The sequence below is a fragment of the Nomascus leucogenys genome, chromosome 11 (genome assembly GCF_006542625.1).
Source record: "Nomascus leucogenys isolate Asia chromosome 11, Asia_NLE_v1, whole genome shotgun sequence".
Lineage (NCBI taxonomy): Eukaryota > Metazoa > Chordata > Mammalia > Primates > Hylobatidae > Nomascus > Nomascus leucogenys.
The window spans coordinates 92,810,624-92,825,188 of NC_044391.1; the positions used below are offsets into that span (position 1 = coordinate 92,810,624).

Genomic DNA, 14,565 nt, shown 5'->3' on the forward strand with positions numbered 1-14,565 from the left:
ATTTCTCTGATGGCCAGTGATGATGAGCATTTCTTCATGTGTTTTTTGGCTGCATAAACGTCTTCTTTTGAGAAGTGTCTGTTCATGTCCTTTGCCCACTTTTTGATGGGGTTGTTTGTTTTTTTCTTGTAAATTTGTTTGAGTTCATTGTAGATTCTGGATATTAGCCCTTTGTCAGATGAGTAGGTTGCAAAAATTTTCTCCCATTCTGTAGGTTGCCTGTTCACTCTGATGGTAGCTTCTTTTGCTGTGCAGAAGCTCTTTAGTTTAATTAGATCCCATTTGTCAATTTTGGCTTTTGTTGCCATTGCCTTTGGTGTTTTAGACATGAAGTCCTTGCCCACGCCTATGTCCTGAATGGTATTGCCTAGGTTTTCTTGTAGGATTTTAATGGTTTTAGGTCTAACATTTAAGTCTTTAATCCATCTTGAATTAATTTTTGTATAAGGTGCAAGGAAGGGATCCAGTTTCAGCTTTCTACATATGGCTAGCCAGTTTTCCCAGCACCATTTATTAAATAGGGAATCCTTTCCCCATTGCTTGGTTTTGTCAGGTTTGTCAAAGATCAGATAGTTGTAGATATGCGGCATCATTTCTGAGGGCTCTGTTCTGTTCCATTGATCTATATCTCTGTTGTGGTACCAGTACCATGCTGTTTTGGTTACTGTAGCCTTGTAGTATAGTTTGAAGTCAGGTAGCGTGATGCCTCCAGCTTTGTTCTTTTGGCTTAGGATTGACTTGGCGATGTGGGCTCTTTTTGGTTCCATATGAACTTTAAAGTAGTTTTTTCCAATTCTGTGAAGAAAGTCATTGGTAGCTTGATGGGGATGGCATTGAATCTATAAATTACTTTGGGCAGTATGGCCATTTTCACAATATTGATTCTTCCAACCCATGAGCATGGAATGTTCTTCCATTTGTTTGTATCCTCTTTTATTTCATTGAGCAGTGGTTTGTAGTTCTCCAGAGAATTTTAGACCAATATCCTTGATGAACATTGATGCAAAAATCCTCAATAAAATACTGGCAAACCGAATCCAGCAGCACATCAAAAAGCTTATACACCATGATCAAGTGGGCTTCATCCCTGGGATGCAAGGCTGGTTCAACATACGCAAATCAATAAATGTAATCCAGCATATAAACAGAACCAAAGACAAAAACCACATGATTATCTCAATAGATGCAGAAAAGGCCTTTGACAAAATTCAACAACCCTTCATGCTAAAAACTCTCAATAAATTAGGTATTGATGGGACGTATCTCAAAATAATAAGAGCTATATACGACAAACCCACAGCCAATATCATACTGAATGGGCAAAAACTGGAAGCATTCCCTCTGAAAACTGGCACAAGACAGGGATGCCCTCTCTCACCGCTCCTATTCAACATAGTGCTGGAAGTTCTGGCCAGAGCAATCAGGCAGGAGAAGGAAATAAAGGGTATTCAATTAGGAAAAGAGGAAGTCAAACTGTCCCTGTTTGCAGATAACATGATTGTACATCTAGAAAATCCCATTGTCTCAGCCCAAAATCTCCTTAAGCTGATTAGCAACTTCAGCAAAGTCTCAGGATACAAAATCAATGTACAAAAATCACAAGCATTCTTGTACACCAATCACAGACAAACAGAGAGCCAAATCATGAGTGAACTCCCATTCACAATTGCTTCAAAGAGAATAAAATACCTAGGAATCCAACTTACAAGGGATGTGAAGGACCTCTTCAAGGAGAACTACATTTTCTTCTATACTGTCTTTTCTCACTGAAATAATTCTAAAGGAAATAGGGTAGAGACTTTGTCTTTTTAGCTTAAAGACAAATGACTAATAAGGAAGCAATTAAATATAGAAAGTTCATTTGTATGTGGTTTATAATTATTTACCTACACCTATAGCCACAATAAATAGTTAATTAGTGACAAGATTCCTGTGATAATAAAGCAATGCATTCTTCTTCTTTTGGTCAAGGTATTGACTATTATAAACTCTAGCCATAAAGGGCAAAGGAGAATGAATCAATCGTTGGGGATGAAGGCATTTTCCAGGTTGTTACAGTGCAGGCTTATACAAAATGTGGGAAATATTTCTGCAAAATGAAAGCCAAAGGAAAAAAAAAAACCTGATGATGTTAATTCTGCAATTTAAAAAATACACTTTCAAAACATCCCATGCTTTAGTGCCTAGTGCCTTTAAATACCCTTGGGGAAATTACTTTTTACTTAGAGAAAGGGATGGAAATTATTAATAGGAGAAGTAGAAAAACACATGGCCTGGAGTTGCCTATGCAATGCATTGTTTCTTATCTCTGGTGAACTCAGCTAACCCAAAGTTTCCATAGAATAAATTTCATAAAACATGACTTTTAAAAGATGAAAGTTCTGTCCTCTTTTCTAATTAGTTTTTTGTCAAGTAGAGCAGACATAACACTATAAATGGTAGAAATTTTTAGGAGCTTTAGATATTCAAAATACATGGGAAGACAATGAAAATTTTTATAGTGGAAATCAGTGACTTTGTTTCTTAGCCAACTTTTCCTCCGATTGCTTAAGGTAGCATAGTGACAATATTTTCTCAATGCAGCCAGCCAAGTTTGTCCACTGCCTGAAGACAGTTTAGCCCACCCCACCCCCCCAACCCAGGATGCTCACTAATGTTTTTGCCACTTGCCAAGGACTTCCCCAATACAATAATATATTAAGAAAATGGAAAGTAAAGGATATAAAGAAATCACTTCCTCACCGTTTAAAAGCAGGCAGCATTGGGATATAAGAGCACAGAAGCTCATGTGCCTTTTTTAAAAACCAATTTTGTTTGAAGCACATTTTTGAAGCTGAAGATACCTTCCCTGCAAGCCACTGTAGCCCACCACTTTGATAAGACTCATTTGATTTTCTGTGTAGAGATGTGATTATTCCTGTCATTTCTCAGTCCTGGACAACTTTCCCTTTTATTGGTCACTGACTGCAACTCTACATTGTGCCTTGTGATTCAGACAGAAAGAAATCAACCTGAAGACAAATTCTCCCATTAGTCTAAGTTTCATAGGAAATATCACAAGCTTCTAAGGTTGAGATACACAAAATTGCATGTGGGGATTTGGCTGCCATAACTATGATGCAGCTTATCTCACCTCTTAGCATAGCAAGTGCGGAACTGTGGAAAGCCCTGAGATGCTGATTTCTTTGAGTTGTGAACAGTCTGCTCTCAAGATTGGCTTTTATTATTTTAAATGATGGCATTGCAGATCAGAAGGCCAAAGAAATAGGAAAAGTTCAACTTGGTTATTAATCAGATGCATAAAATACTGTATTTTTTCTTAAGAAATAGCCATTATAAGAGATGTTTGTCGTAGGTTGGCTATGAGGCAGAGACAGTTCCTAAATTCCTCTTAGAAAATCTGCACAATCAGATAGAAGAAAATAAAACATTCATTTTAATAAACCTTGTGGACCTCTGGGACCTGTTAATGCAAAAAACAAATATTATGTTTCAACCTCATACTTTGCAAAGCTAGTGTGTGGCCTTCAGAAACTAAATTATTTATGTGAAGCCATATTTATGTGCATATAAAATGTCAATTTGGAGTGATCCGAGTGTTAAAAAATTTATGAACAAAGTAATAACATGGTGGAATGAGATTAAGGAAGAGCAACTCTGCTAAATGTACCACCAAGAAATCAATCTTTAATTGTACTACTGTTTCTTTAGGAAATTTTAAATATCACTACCCATAGTTTAAAAATTACAAGCTCCAATAAGTGGATGAAATGGAAATGAAGCACTGTTATCAGGCAATAACGTTTATTTGGCCATGGTGTTCACGAGGGACCTCGCCAGGGTTCATGGGCCATAAAAGTAAAGAGAAGTCACGCTAGAGACAGAAAAGGTAACCAGACAGGTATGCCGAGGGCAGTAAACAAGCGCATGCCAGCAAACAAGAGGGGGAAGCCAGGCCTGCAGGATCTTCCTCCTGAGCCCTACCGAGGCATTTACTAGCTTTCTCAAGTTAATTTAGATGTCCTGTAGACACTGTATCTTCAAGTCATCTAAACTTTAGCTTTCTAAATCAGAGCTCTTCCCAGTTTGTTCTACTATTAGAGTCACCTTACCAACACATCTTTTTTTTTTTTTTTTTTTTTTTTTTTTGCGACGGAGTCTCGCTCTGTCACCCAGGCTGGAGTGCAGTGGCGCGATCTCGGCTCACTGCAAGCTCCGCCTCCGGGTTCACGCCATTCTCCTGCCTCAGCCTCTCCGAGTAGCAGCTGGGACTACAGGCGCCCGCCATCACGCCCGTCTAATTTTTTGTATTTTTTAGTAGAGACGGGGTTTCACCGTGGTCTCAATCTCCTGACCTCGTGATCCGCCCGCCTCGACCTCCCAAAGTGCTAGGATTACAAGCGTGAGCCACCGCGCCCGGCTTTTTTTTTTTTTTTGAAACAGAGTCTTGCTCTGTCGCCCAGGCTGGAGTGCAGTGGCGCGATCTCGGCTTACTGCAAGCTCCGCCTCCCGGGTTCACGCCATTCTCCTGCCTCAGCCTCTCGGGCAGCTGGGACTACAGGCGCCCGCCACCATGCCCGGCTAATTTTTTGTATTTTTAGTAGAGACGGGGTCCGACACATCATTTTGATCAGACCACCCCTGCTTCCCCACACCGCCCTGCCCCGCACAGTACTGCTCCACTGTCTCCCATAAAGTCAAACCACTAGCTTGGCTCACAAAGCCTCTGCATCCCAGCTGCAATAGCAGTTCCACCTTAATCCCCCATCTGGCTATGCTAACACTGAGATGTGATTAACCACCCTACTGTGCCTGACAAAGTCTTTGGCACTGCTGTTTACATTTACTACACACCTAGAAAGTTCTTCTTTCCCTTTTAAAAATGTTTGTCCATCCTAAATGCCCCACATCCTTCATGTTGTGTGGGGCTCCCCAACTGGACCTTTTCCATTGGGAAAGCCCAATGCTTTCCCTCTTGCCACTAAATGGAGGCATTGTTCTGTATGCAACTGACACTTCTGCAGATTTTATAAGCTCCTTCAACTTAAGAATCATGGCTTTTATTTATGTACATCCTCATATGATTAGCCAAATGCCCTGCACATAGAAAACATTCAATAAATACATATTGATTGAAATCTAAAACATTGAGGTGTTGATTAAATATTATAAGCAAAAAACTTACTAGTATTAGTACAGATTGCTATGCAAGGCTGGAAAAATGTACTAAAATAGAATCTTGAGGGAAAATGGAAAAGATGCCATTTCATTGGGAGAAACAGAGATTACTGTCCATTCAAAAGGTAGAAAGTAGTCTGGTAAGGCTAGGACTGGGCCCCAGACATGAGTCCCTCAGTAAGTTCTCCATTAGCAAGGCTCAAATCCGATTCATGGTGGCATTCTTAGTGATTATCGTAGAAGGTGGCTCATAGGAGACAGTAACTGTATGATGAATTATTTAATAAATATATGAATAATGTTTTCAGAATCAAAATGTCCAATTCTGTAACTGGAATTCTATTGATGAAACAAACTAGACTATCCATCAAAATGATGTTGTTTGGCAGAATGTGTTTCAAATAAATATTATCAGTTTCTTTTGCTTTCAATATTAGCAGTGAGGTCTGACTATATTTGTGGATATCCCCAGAAATACTCAAGTAAATGCATGGGGAAAAGATAGAGAAAAGGGGAAAGTGAATGGGGAAAGAAAAAGTGGAATGTAGAGGATAGGAAAGAAGAAATGAGTGAAGGCTATGAGAAACAACAAAATGCTAACCCCCAAGCTAACCCCCAATTATTTAGGCTCTACACGTTCTGCTAGCATGTTTAATAATAGAATAAAAAAAGGTTGGCCAGGAGCGGTGGCTCAAGCCTGTAATCCCAGCACTTTGGGAAGCTGAGGTGGGCAGATCACCTGAGGTCAGGAGTTCAAGACCAGCCTGGCCAACATGGTGAAACCCCATCTCTACTAAACATACAAAAATACAAAAAAAAAAAAAAAAATAGCCAGGCTTGGTGGCGGGCACTTGTAATCCCAGCTACTTGGGAGGCTGAGGCAGGAGAATTGCTTAAAGCTGGGAGGCAGAGGTTGCAGTGAGCCGAGACCACACCATTGCACTCCAGCCTGGGCAACAAGAACAAAACCCCACCTCAAAAAAAAAAAAAAAAAAAAAAAAAAAACAGGTTAAGACAGTTTCTGATAATAGCAAAAAGTTAGCACTTCCTAATTTGGACATGCTAAATAATAAATCCAGATCTATTTTTAATTTAAACTGATTTAATTTTGTTGAGGGCCTATTACATTAAAAAATCACTAGAAATATGAATGCAGTCATTAGTGAGCCTAGACTGCTTCAGTTATTTACTTTTTATACCTAAAAAGCACACACTCAATGTTCACCCAGAATGTACAGGGTCAACTCCACAGGAAACAGTTTCACATTTTTACGATGAACTTTACCAAAACTGGAGAAAAAACACCACCAATTGTGACTATTCCTCCCCCTTTAATATTATTCTACACCACATTAGCCCCCTCTAGCTGAAACCATTCTCCAGATGAGTTTTTCTTTTGCTTAAATGACAAAATAATGAATACAATTAAATGCTATGCTCCATTTCATCATTTATTTTTCAATGATGAAATTTTATTATAATTTTTTTGCCTATAAAATTAACTGCCCATAACTGATTCAAAAATAAGAATTAGAGATGCTAACATAATCCATGTTGTGAATTAGTCTAAAATATTTATGCACCCAAAAGCAATAGGAAAAAAATAGAACCAAATGAACTGGAAAACATTAGTTATCCTACTTTTTGTTAAACTCTAAAGTGAAAAGTTTTACGTGTGAAAGGCTTTGAAAAGAAAAGCATTTCAGAGACAACAGACAGTTAAAAAATTATATCAGCATTTTCTGGGAAAGTACATACTGCTTTTCGTTTAAGAATGCAGTCCAACCTCCAATGATTTCCCTCAACCACCGGGCGTTTCAGGAAGATTTCTGGACTCAGCCTGAAACAATGAAACGAAGATTTTAAGTAACTAAAACAAAATATAAAGTTCTGATTGTGTCATAGGAAGCAAAGGCAATTTCAGCCCAATTCAACCCCATTACCATCTTCCATTGTGGTGGGTAATCCAAAGCTTTACTATGAGTCTAGGTACAACTTCGTATGGGAAAAATAGCCTTTAGCCATACAAAACATCAATCTTAGTCTCTCTCTCTCCCCCCCGCCCTTTTCTCTGTCTCTCATACCCACACGCACACATATGCACACAGGTACTGTTGGTTGCCCACCCACAGCCAATCTCCAACTTCTTCCCTGCTGTCAGAACCTCTCTCCCACCACAGACTCTGAATATTCTAGATACTTGCTTTCCCAGGCTCCTGTGCAGCTAGAGCACAACATGACACAATCCTGAACAATGAGATATATGAGGAGGTACACAGGGGCTTAATGGGAAAGTTTTTCCTCCCTGAAACACACACACAAACACACGCACTCTCTCTCTCTCTCCCTCTCCCACTCTTTTACTCTCTCTCCCTCTCCTTCTCTTTCGCTCTCTCTCCGTCTCCCTCTCTCTCGCTCTCTCTCCCTCTCTCAGAGAAAGTCCTGCCCACACTTCCAGCTTTAGGATGGATGTTGTATGGGAGTATGATGCTTACAGGGGTGCAGCAATATTGAAATTCTAAGGGGAAGACCATAACCCCAGAATCACTAGACCACTCTGCCAACCTGAGAATTGCCCAACTTCAGACTTAACATTAAATGTGAAAAATAAATTCCCAGTGTTTAAGCCCTCTTTAGTTGAACATTCTGTTACCCCAAACTAAAAGCATTATAATGGATACACAGACACACTGACTTCCTATGCAAAGAAGCAGGCTCTGAGGGAACCTGGGGCTTTCTAGACAGGGGAGAAGGAAGGTTGGCTGATACATGAAATTTTTCCTAGGCTCTTCTCCTTCAGTAAGGCATAAGGCAGCTAAGGTAAGCTAAGCTTCACAAGGCAGCTAAGAGTACAATAGACTCATTTTTTCCCCTGGGGCTGGGTTCTAAAGTTAGTTTCTGAGTTAAATATGTACATGATGTAACTTCCCTGTCGTTAGAAAAAAGAAGCCGTAGAAAATACTCCTTTCTCCACTGAACTGCTAGACCTGAGGGAGCAGGGGTAGACTATGTCAGGATGAAAGCCTTATGGAATTCTGCACTGGAGTACTGCCCTCCCAGGGAGTCCTCTAAGCATGTGAAATCAACAGTGCTTTAAGGAGCTAAAGAGATTAAAAGAAATCAATTTTATGCTGTATTTCATTCAGTTAAAGAAAATAAAAACCCAGAGATAAAGTTTCTAAAGGAAACATTATTAGGTAAAATAAATAAGGAAACAGACAAATGGAAGAGTTTGGACACTGTAAGTCTTGCATATTTAATTTAGAGTAGGAAACAAACTCAAAGGTAATCTATGTCCAAACAAGCAAACAAACAAATAAAGCACAGCAATTGATCAGAAAAGATCAAAGAAGCATTAAAAGGAAATCTGTTTTAAAATAGTAAAATGCACTACTGTGTACTGCTAGTTCATCAAAAGTAAGAGATATCCAACAACATATACACAATTGCAATTTTTTGACGTGTACATTAAATATGGGCTCAAAGAGCTTCAGTATGGGGGAGACTTTTAATGTTATACTCTGCAATTAAGTCTTTATCATCATTTATTTCATTTAATCCACAAACATGTGTACCCTTGTAAGCTGAGCATTCTACTAGATACTTTGAAGAATCTTAAGATAGCTCTCGAGGAGCCCTCAATTTTGAGGATAACGCATAAAAAGAAAAAAAGATTTTGTTATATCCTGCTATAAAAGTATAAACCATGGCTGCATGGCAAGAAGAAAGCGGCTATAACTTAGCAAGCATTATTATGTAAGGATCTTTACTTACTTGTAAACAAAGTTACTGTTTAATATTACATTTCATTGGATCTAGGACACCAGTGATTGTAGGATGCATCGTTACTGCATGTACCACTAAGAAAGAAAACATCATGACAACTATAACTGTAAGAGCGTAAGATGCATCCTGATTGCAGAGATGTTAAGATGTACCTCTAAGTAAGTGTACCACTTAGAAGATTTAATGACTTTAAATGCTTACATGAGAAAGACAAAAAATTAAAAATTAATGATCAGACTTTCCTTTCTTAAAAGACAGAAAAAGAAGATATTAAACCCAAAGTAAGAAGATGGGGGAATAATAAATATAAGAGTGGAACTTGATGAAATATAAAACTAAAAAAATACAGAGAAAATTCAATGAAACTAGATGTTGACTCTTTGAAATATCAATAAAATTTGTGAACTTCTAGCAACGCTAAAAAAAAAATGACAAAAAAATGATTGAAAGGATGGGTTCACATCTATAATCTCTGCACTTTGGGAGGCTAAACTGGGTGGATTGCATAAGCCCAGGAGTTTGAGACCAGTTTGGGCAACATAGCAAGACCCTGTCTCTACGAAAAAATTAAAAAAATTAGCCAGGTATGGTGGCTCATGTCTGTAGTTCCACCTACTCGGGGGGCTGAGGTAGGAGGATTGCTTGAACCTAGAAGGTTGAAGCTGCAGTGAGCCATGATCATGTCAATGCACTTCAGCCTGGGCAACAAAGGAAGACCCTGTCTCAAAAAAAAAAAAAAGAGTGAAACACAGGGAATCACTATAGGGCCTAGAGGCATTAAAATTATATTAAATGAATAATAACTATTAAAAATAACTGTATGCCAATATTTGTGGTAATTCAAATAAACATATTCCTTGAATAAAATATTTTCATGACGAAAATAAAAAGAAATTGAAACTGACTTCATAGCTATTTAAAAACTGAATTTGTAATTAAAACTTCCCCACAGGGAAAACTACAGACTCTGCCAACTTTACAGAATTTATTAAATATTTACAGAATGTATTAAATATTTGAATTTTATCAAATATTCAAGAAAGAAATGATGTCAGCACTACCTAATTCTTTCAGTAAACAAAGGAGGAACACTTACTATCTTATTTAATGAGGTCAACATTATCCTGATACTAAAACCAAATAAAGACAATGCAAGAAAAGAAAAAAAAAGAACATCCCGTATGATCACAGAAGTAAAAATACTTACCAAAAACACAGCAAGTTACAAAAATAATACTAGATCATGATCAAGTGGGATTATCCTAAGATATAAGGTTGATTTAAAAGTTGGAAATCAATCAATGCAATTCACCACAGTAACAACAAAAAGGAGAAAAATATTATTATTTCAACAAATGCAGATGATGAAATTCAATATCCATTAACAATAAATACTCCCAACAAATTAGAAATAGAAAAAAACTTCCTCAGTGTAATAAAGGGTACCTATAAAAAAATCTATCTCTAACATCATACATAATACAACAAAACTGCATGCTTTCCTCTTAAGATTAGAAACAAGGCATAGATGTTCATTCTCACCGCTTTCATTCAACATTTTACTGGTGATACTAGCCAATGCAACAAGGCAAGAAAATAAAATATAAAGCATACAGATTAGAACAGAAGAAGTAAAACTGTCTTTATTCACAGATCACATAATCATCTATAGGACAATCCAAAGCAATCTACAAAAAAGCTACTAGCACTAATAAATTAATTTAGCAAGGTCACAAGCTATAAGGTAAATACACAAAAATCAACTGCTTTTCTAGTTCTGTATGGAAAATGAATTTTAAAATACCATTTACAATAATATCAAAAAACATAAAGTACTCAGTGAAAAATTTAACAAAATATGTATAAGACCTATACATAGAAAAATACAAAATATTGCTGAGAAAAATTACATAAGAGCTAAATAAGTGGAAGCCTCAATAAAGAAAAAGAACAGAATTTGAAGTACCACCTAACCAGTGGTAAGTTTAACATTTTTCCCCCTTTGATTCCTTGACTTGGAGGGAAAACTTGGAAACAGGCATTGGCACAGAGAACTTCAAAAATCCTTTAGTGCAGACTTGGGGAGAAAGAAAAGGATCTCTGGTAGTGACAGGGCTGCAGTGGAGAGCCCAAAGTTACTAAAACCTCTGAGGCAGGGGAAACTTCCTCTCCGATGGTGATATAAATACGCCTGGCTTGGCTCTGGACATGGGTGCCATCAGAGAAAGCACATGGCAGAGCACAGTAAATAAAAACCCATCTTTCTGGCTAGAAGACTAAAAAGGGAAGCCATGGGAAACTAAAAACAGGGGAGAGGAGCTCAGAAAAGCAGCTCCATAAAGTTGTTTCTGATTTTGTGGCTCACTCTCCAAGCTGCCTATGCATGGATTTCATCCTAAACATCACACCAAAGAGGCTGAGAACTAAACTGAGCAATGGACCACCACCCAAGTCCCAGACTGGCCACTAGGTGGCACACATATGGGACAGATCTGAATAGCACCGCAAAGGCATTAGCAACAAAACCGACATTAAAACAACACTCATAAAAGGCTGGTTGGAACTTTAAGCCTGAACTGAAATTGGTAAATTGCCTGCTAAAACAAAAATACTAACATTCTCCACAGGATTCAAACAAGACTCAAGAGTCTTATAATATAATAATAAAATTTTCTAGAACACAGTAAAAGTACCCGGCACACAAAGAACCAGAAAAAAAAAATCTTATCTTGTACGGAAAAGGGAATCAGCAGATGTCAATACCAAGATGACATGGATATTGAAATTATCTACTTAAGGCTATGTCAGATATTATAAAAATGCTCTAAGTAAGGGTGAACACTCTTAAAATGAATGGAAAGACAAAAAGTCTTAGAGAAAAATATATAAAGAAGGACCAAATAAAAATTTTCAAAGTGAAAAACACAATTACCAAAAACACAAGAAAAACAAAAGCAAACGATAAATCCCCCAAACCTTGCAGGATAGGCTCAATACCAGAATGGAGATCATAGAGCAGCAGTTCCCAACCTTTTTGGCACCAGAAACTGGATTCATGGAAGACAATTTTTCCATGGGTGGGAGTAGGGGGTAAGGATAATATCTGGATGAAACTGTTGCACCTCAGATAGGCCAGCAGGCACTAGTTAGACTCTCATAAGGAGTGGGCAGCCTAGATCCCTCACATGCATAATTCACAATAGGGTTCATGTTCCTATGAGAATCTCATGCCACAGCTGATCTGACAGGAGGCAGAGCTCAGGCAGTAATGCTCATGCTCGCTACCTCCCGCCACAACCTCTGGCTCACCTCCTGCTGTGTGGCCTGGTTCCTAATAGGCTGGGGACTGGCTTGGAGGTTGGGGACCCTGTCATAGAGGAAAGAGTCAATGAATTTGAAGGCAAATAAATAAGACACTATTTGTGTCATTGGAGATTCAGAAGGAGGAGAGAAAGAGGAAAATTCAGAAAAAATGTGTAAAGAAATAATGGCTAACAATTTCTTAAATTTGGCAAAAAATATAAAACTACAGATTCAGGAAGCTCAGAGAACCCCAAACAGGATAAACCCAAACATCATAACCAAACTGCTGAAAACTAAAGACAGAAGGAAAATATTGAAACCACTCAGAGGAAAAATAACACATTACTTAGAGGGGAACAATGTATTCAAGTGACAGAGAATTTCTCCACAGAAATCATGGAGGCCAGAATGAAATGGAATAACTACTTTAACTAGAATGTACAAATGCCTCTTACAACTAAATAAGAAGACTAACAAAATCTCCCTCTCAAAAAAAGGGAAAAGATTTGAACACTTAAACAAATGTCCAAATACCACATGAAAATTTGCTCAACATGCAACGATATTGCTGATACAAGCTAAAATCATAATAAAATACTATTGTATACCCTTTGAAATAAGGACTTTGAAATAAAGACTGGCAACACCAAGTGCTAGCAATTATGTGGAAGAATTGTAACTCTCATACATTGCCGGTGAAAATGTAAAATGGTACAACTTTGGAAAACACTATATTTAGCTCTTAGTATTGATAAAATGTGGTAAATTAAATCTATCTTCTAAGATAGGTGTCAACAAACTACAGCTCACAAGCCAAATGTTGTCCATAGACTACTTTAGTATGGCTGTGAGCTAATGGTTTTTATATTTTTAAAGAGTTGTAAAAAAATATATATGCTTCAGAGACCATACATGATTTGAAAAGCCTAAAAAAATATTTACTCTCTGGCTCTTTAAAGAAAAAGTTTACTAACCATTTTTGAAAGTCAGTGGCTTTCAAACTTTTAAACTTTTGGACCATAAGTTGCAGAAAGAAATACATTATACACCCAAACCAATACCCGGTCGGTCAGTCTGTCTATCTGTCTATCTATCTATCTATCTATCTATCTATCTATCTACATCTGAAATAAAAGTTTCCAAAATTAGTAGCTCTTATTACCACTTACATTGTACCCTTCCTTTCTTTTCCCTTCCCTTCCCTTTCCTATCCTATGCCATTCTGTTTTTTTAAATGCTTGTCACAACTTACTAAATTATTTTAATAAACAATTACTAAAGAGGCTCAACCCATCATTTGAAAAACACTAACAATATTAAAACTAACCTAAAGAAAGCTGCATTTAAAACCAACTTAAATACATTTAAAACATGTATTCTTTTACCTAGAATAGTCTTTGTTTGTGAGCCAGTTAGTAATGCAATGCTGTTTTATTTTCTTTATAACCTTTGTCTCCAGCCCAACCTTTGTCTCTTCTGTTTCTCTACCCTTTACAAACTCCTTCTTTTAAAAATCTCTGTTCACTGTTTTTCTTTTGTATTCTCCTGTTTTATTAATCCTATTTCTGACACATTTAACATACAGACTCCATACAGAGACTGTGGTAGATAACCCTACTCTCTCAGCTCTATGCATATTAGGGTTTGGTTAAGTTTCTGAATGCTCCTTTTTGCAATATGCTTGTATAACAAGAATTTTCTTTACTTGTTTGAGGGAAGTTACTGTGAAGGTTTTATTTCTAATAATGCGTTGTAATACAATGGTATCCTAATGCAGTTATGAAAAATAAATTAACCCTGATTCATTCTCTTGCTGAAAGTAGAGAGGAAAACATTCAGGGTTCCATCTTTTGATATGTTTAATTGAATCAAGCTAAATGACCATCAATGGTAGACTGGATGAAGAAAATGTGGTACATATACACCACAGAATACTATGCAGCCGCAAAAAAGAATGAGATCATGTCCTCTGCAGCAACATGGATGGAGCTGGAGGCCATTATCCTTAGAAAACTAACACAGGAACAGAAAACCGAATACTACATGTTCTCACTTATAAGTGGGAGCTAAATGATGAGAACACATGGACCCATACAAGGGAACAACACACACTAGGGCCTTTCAGAGGGTAGAGGGAGAGGATCAGGAAAAATAACTAGTGGGTACTAGACTTAATACCTGGGTGATAAAATAATCCATACAACAAATTCCCATGCTACAAGTTTACCTATTTAACAAACCTGCAATTGTACCCCTGAATTTAAAAGTTAAAAAAATTTTGGTGTTCAAACATAAAGC

At 37.5% G+C, this 14,565-nt stretch overlaps 1 protein-coding gene across 2 annotated transcripts in view; it reads right to left on the reverse strand.

The window, feature by feature from the left end:
* The window catches only part of PLD1 (phospholipase D1), a 212,311-nt gene that overhangs the window by 95,068 nt on the left and 102,678 nt on the right, over positions 1 to 14,565 (reverse strand). For both annotated transcript variants that reach the window (XM_003256461.4, XM_012510814.2), the window contains exon 12: positions 6,937 to 7,018. In XM_003256461.4, coding sequence (XP_003256509.1) covers positions 6,937 to 7,018 — 82 coding nt within the window. The remainder of the gene's footprint in view (positions 1 to 6,936; positions 7,019 to 14,565) is intronic.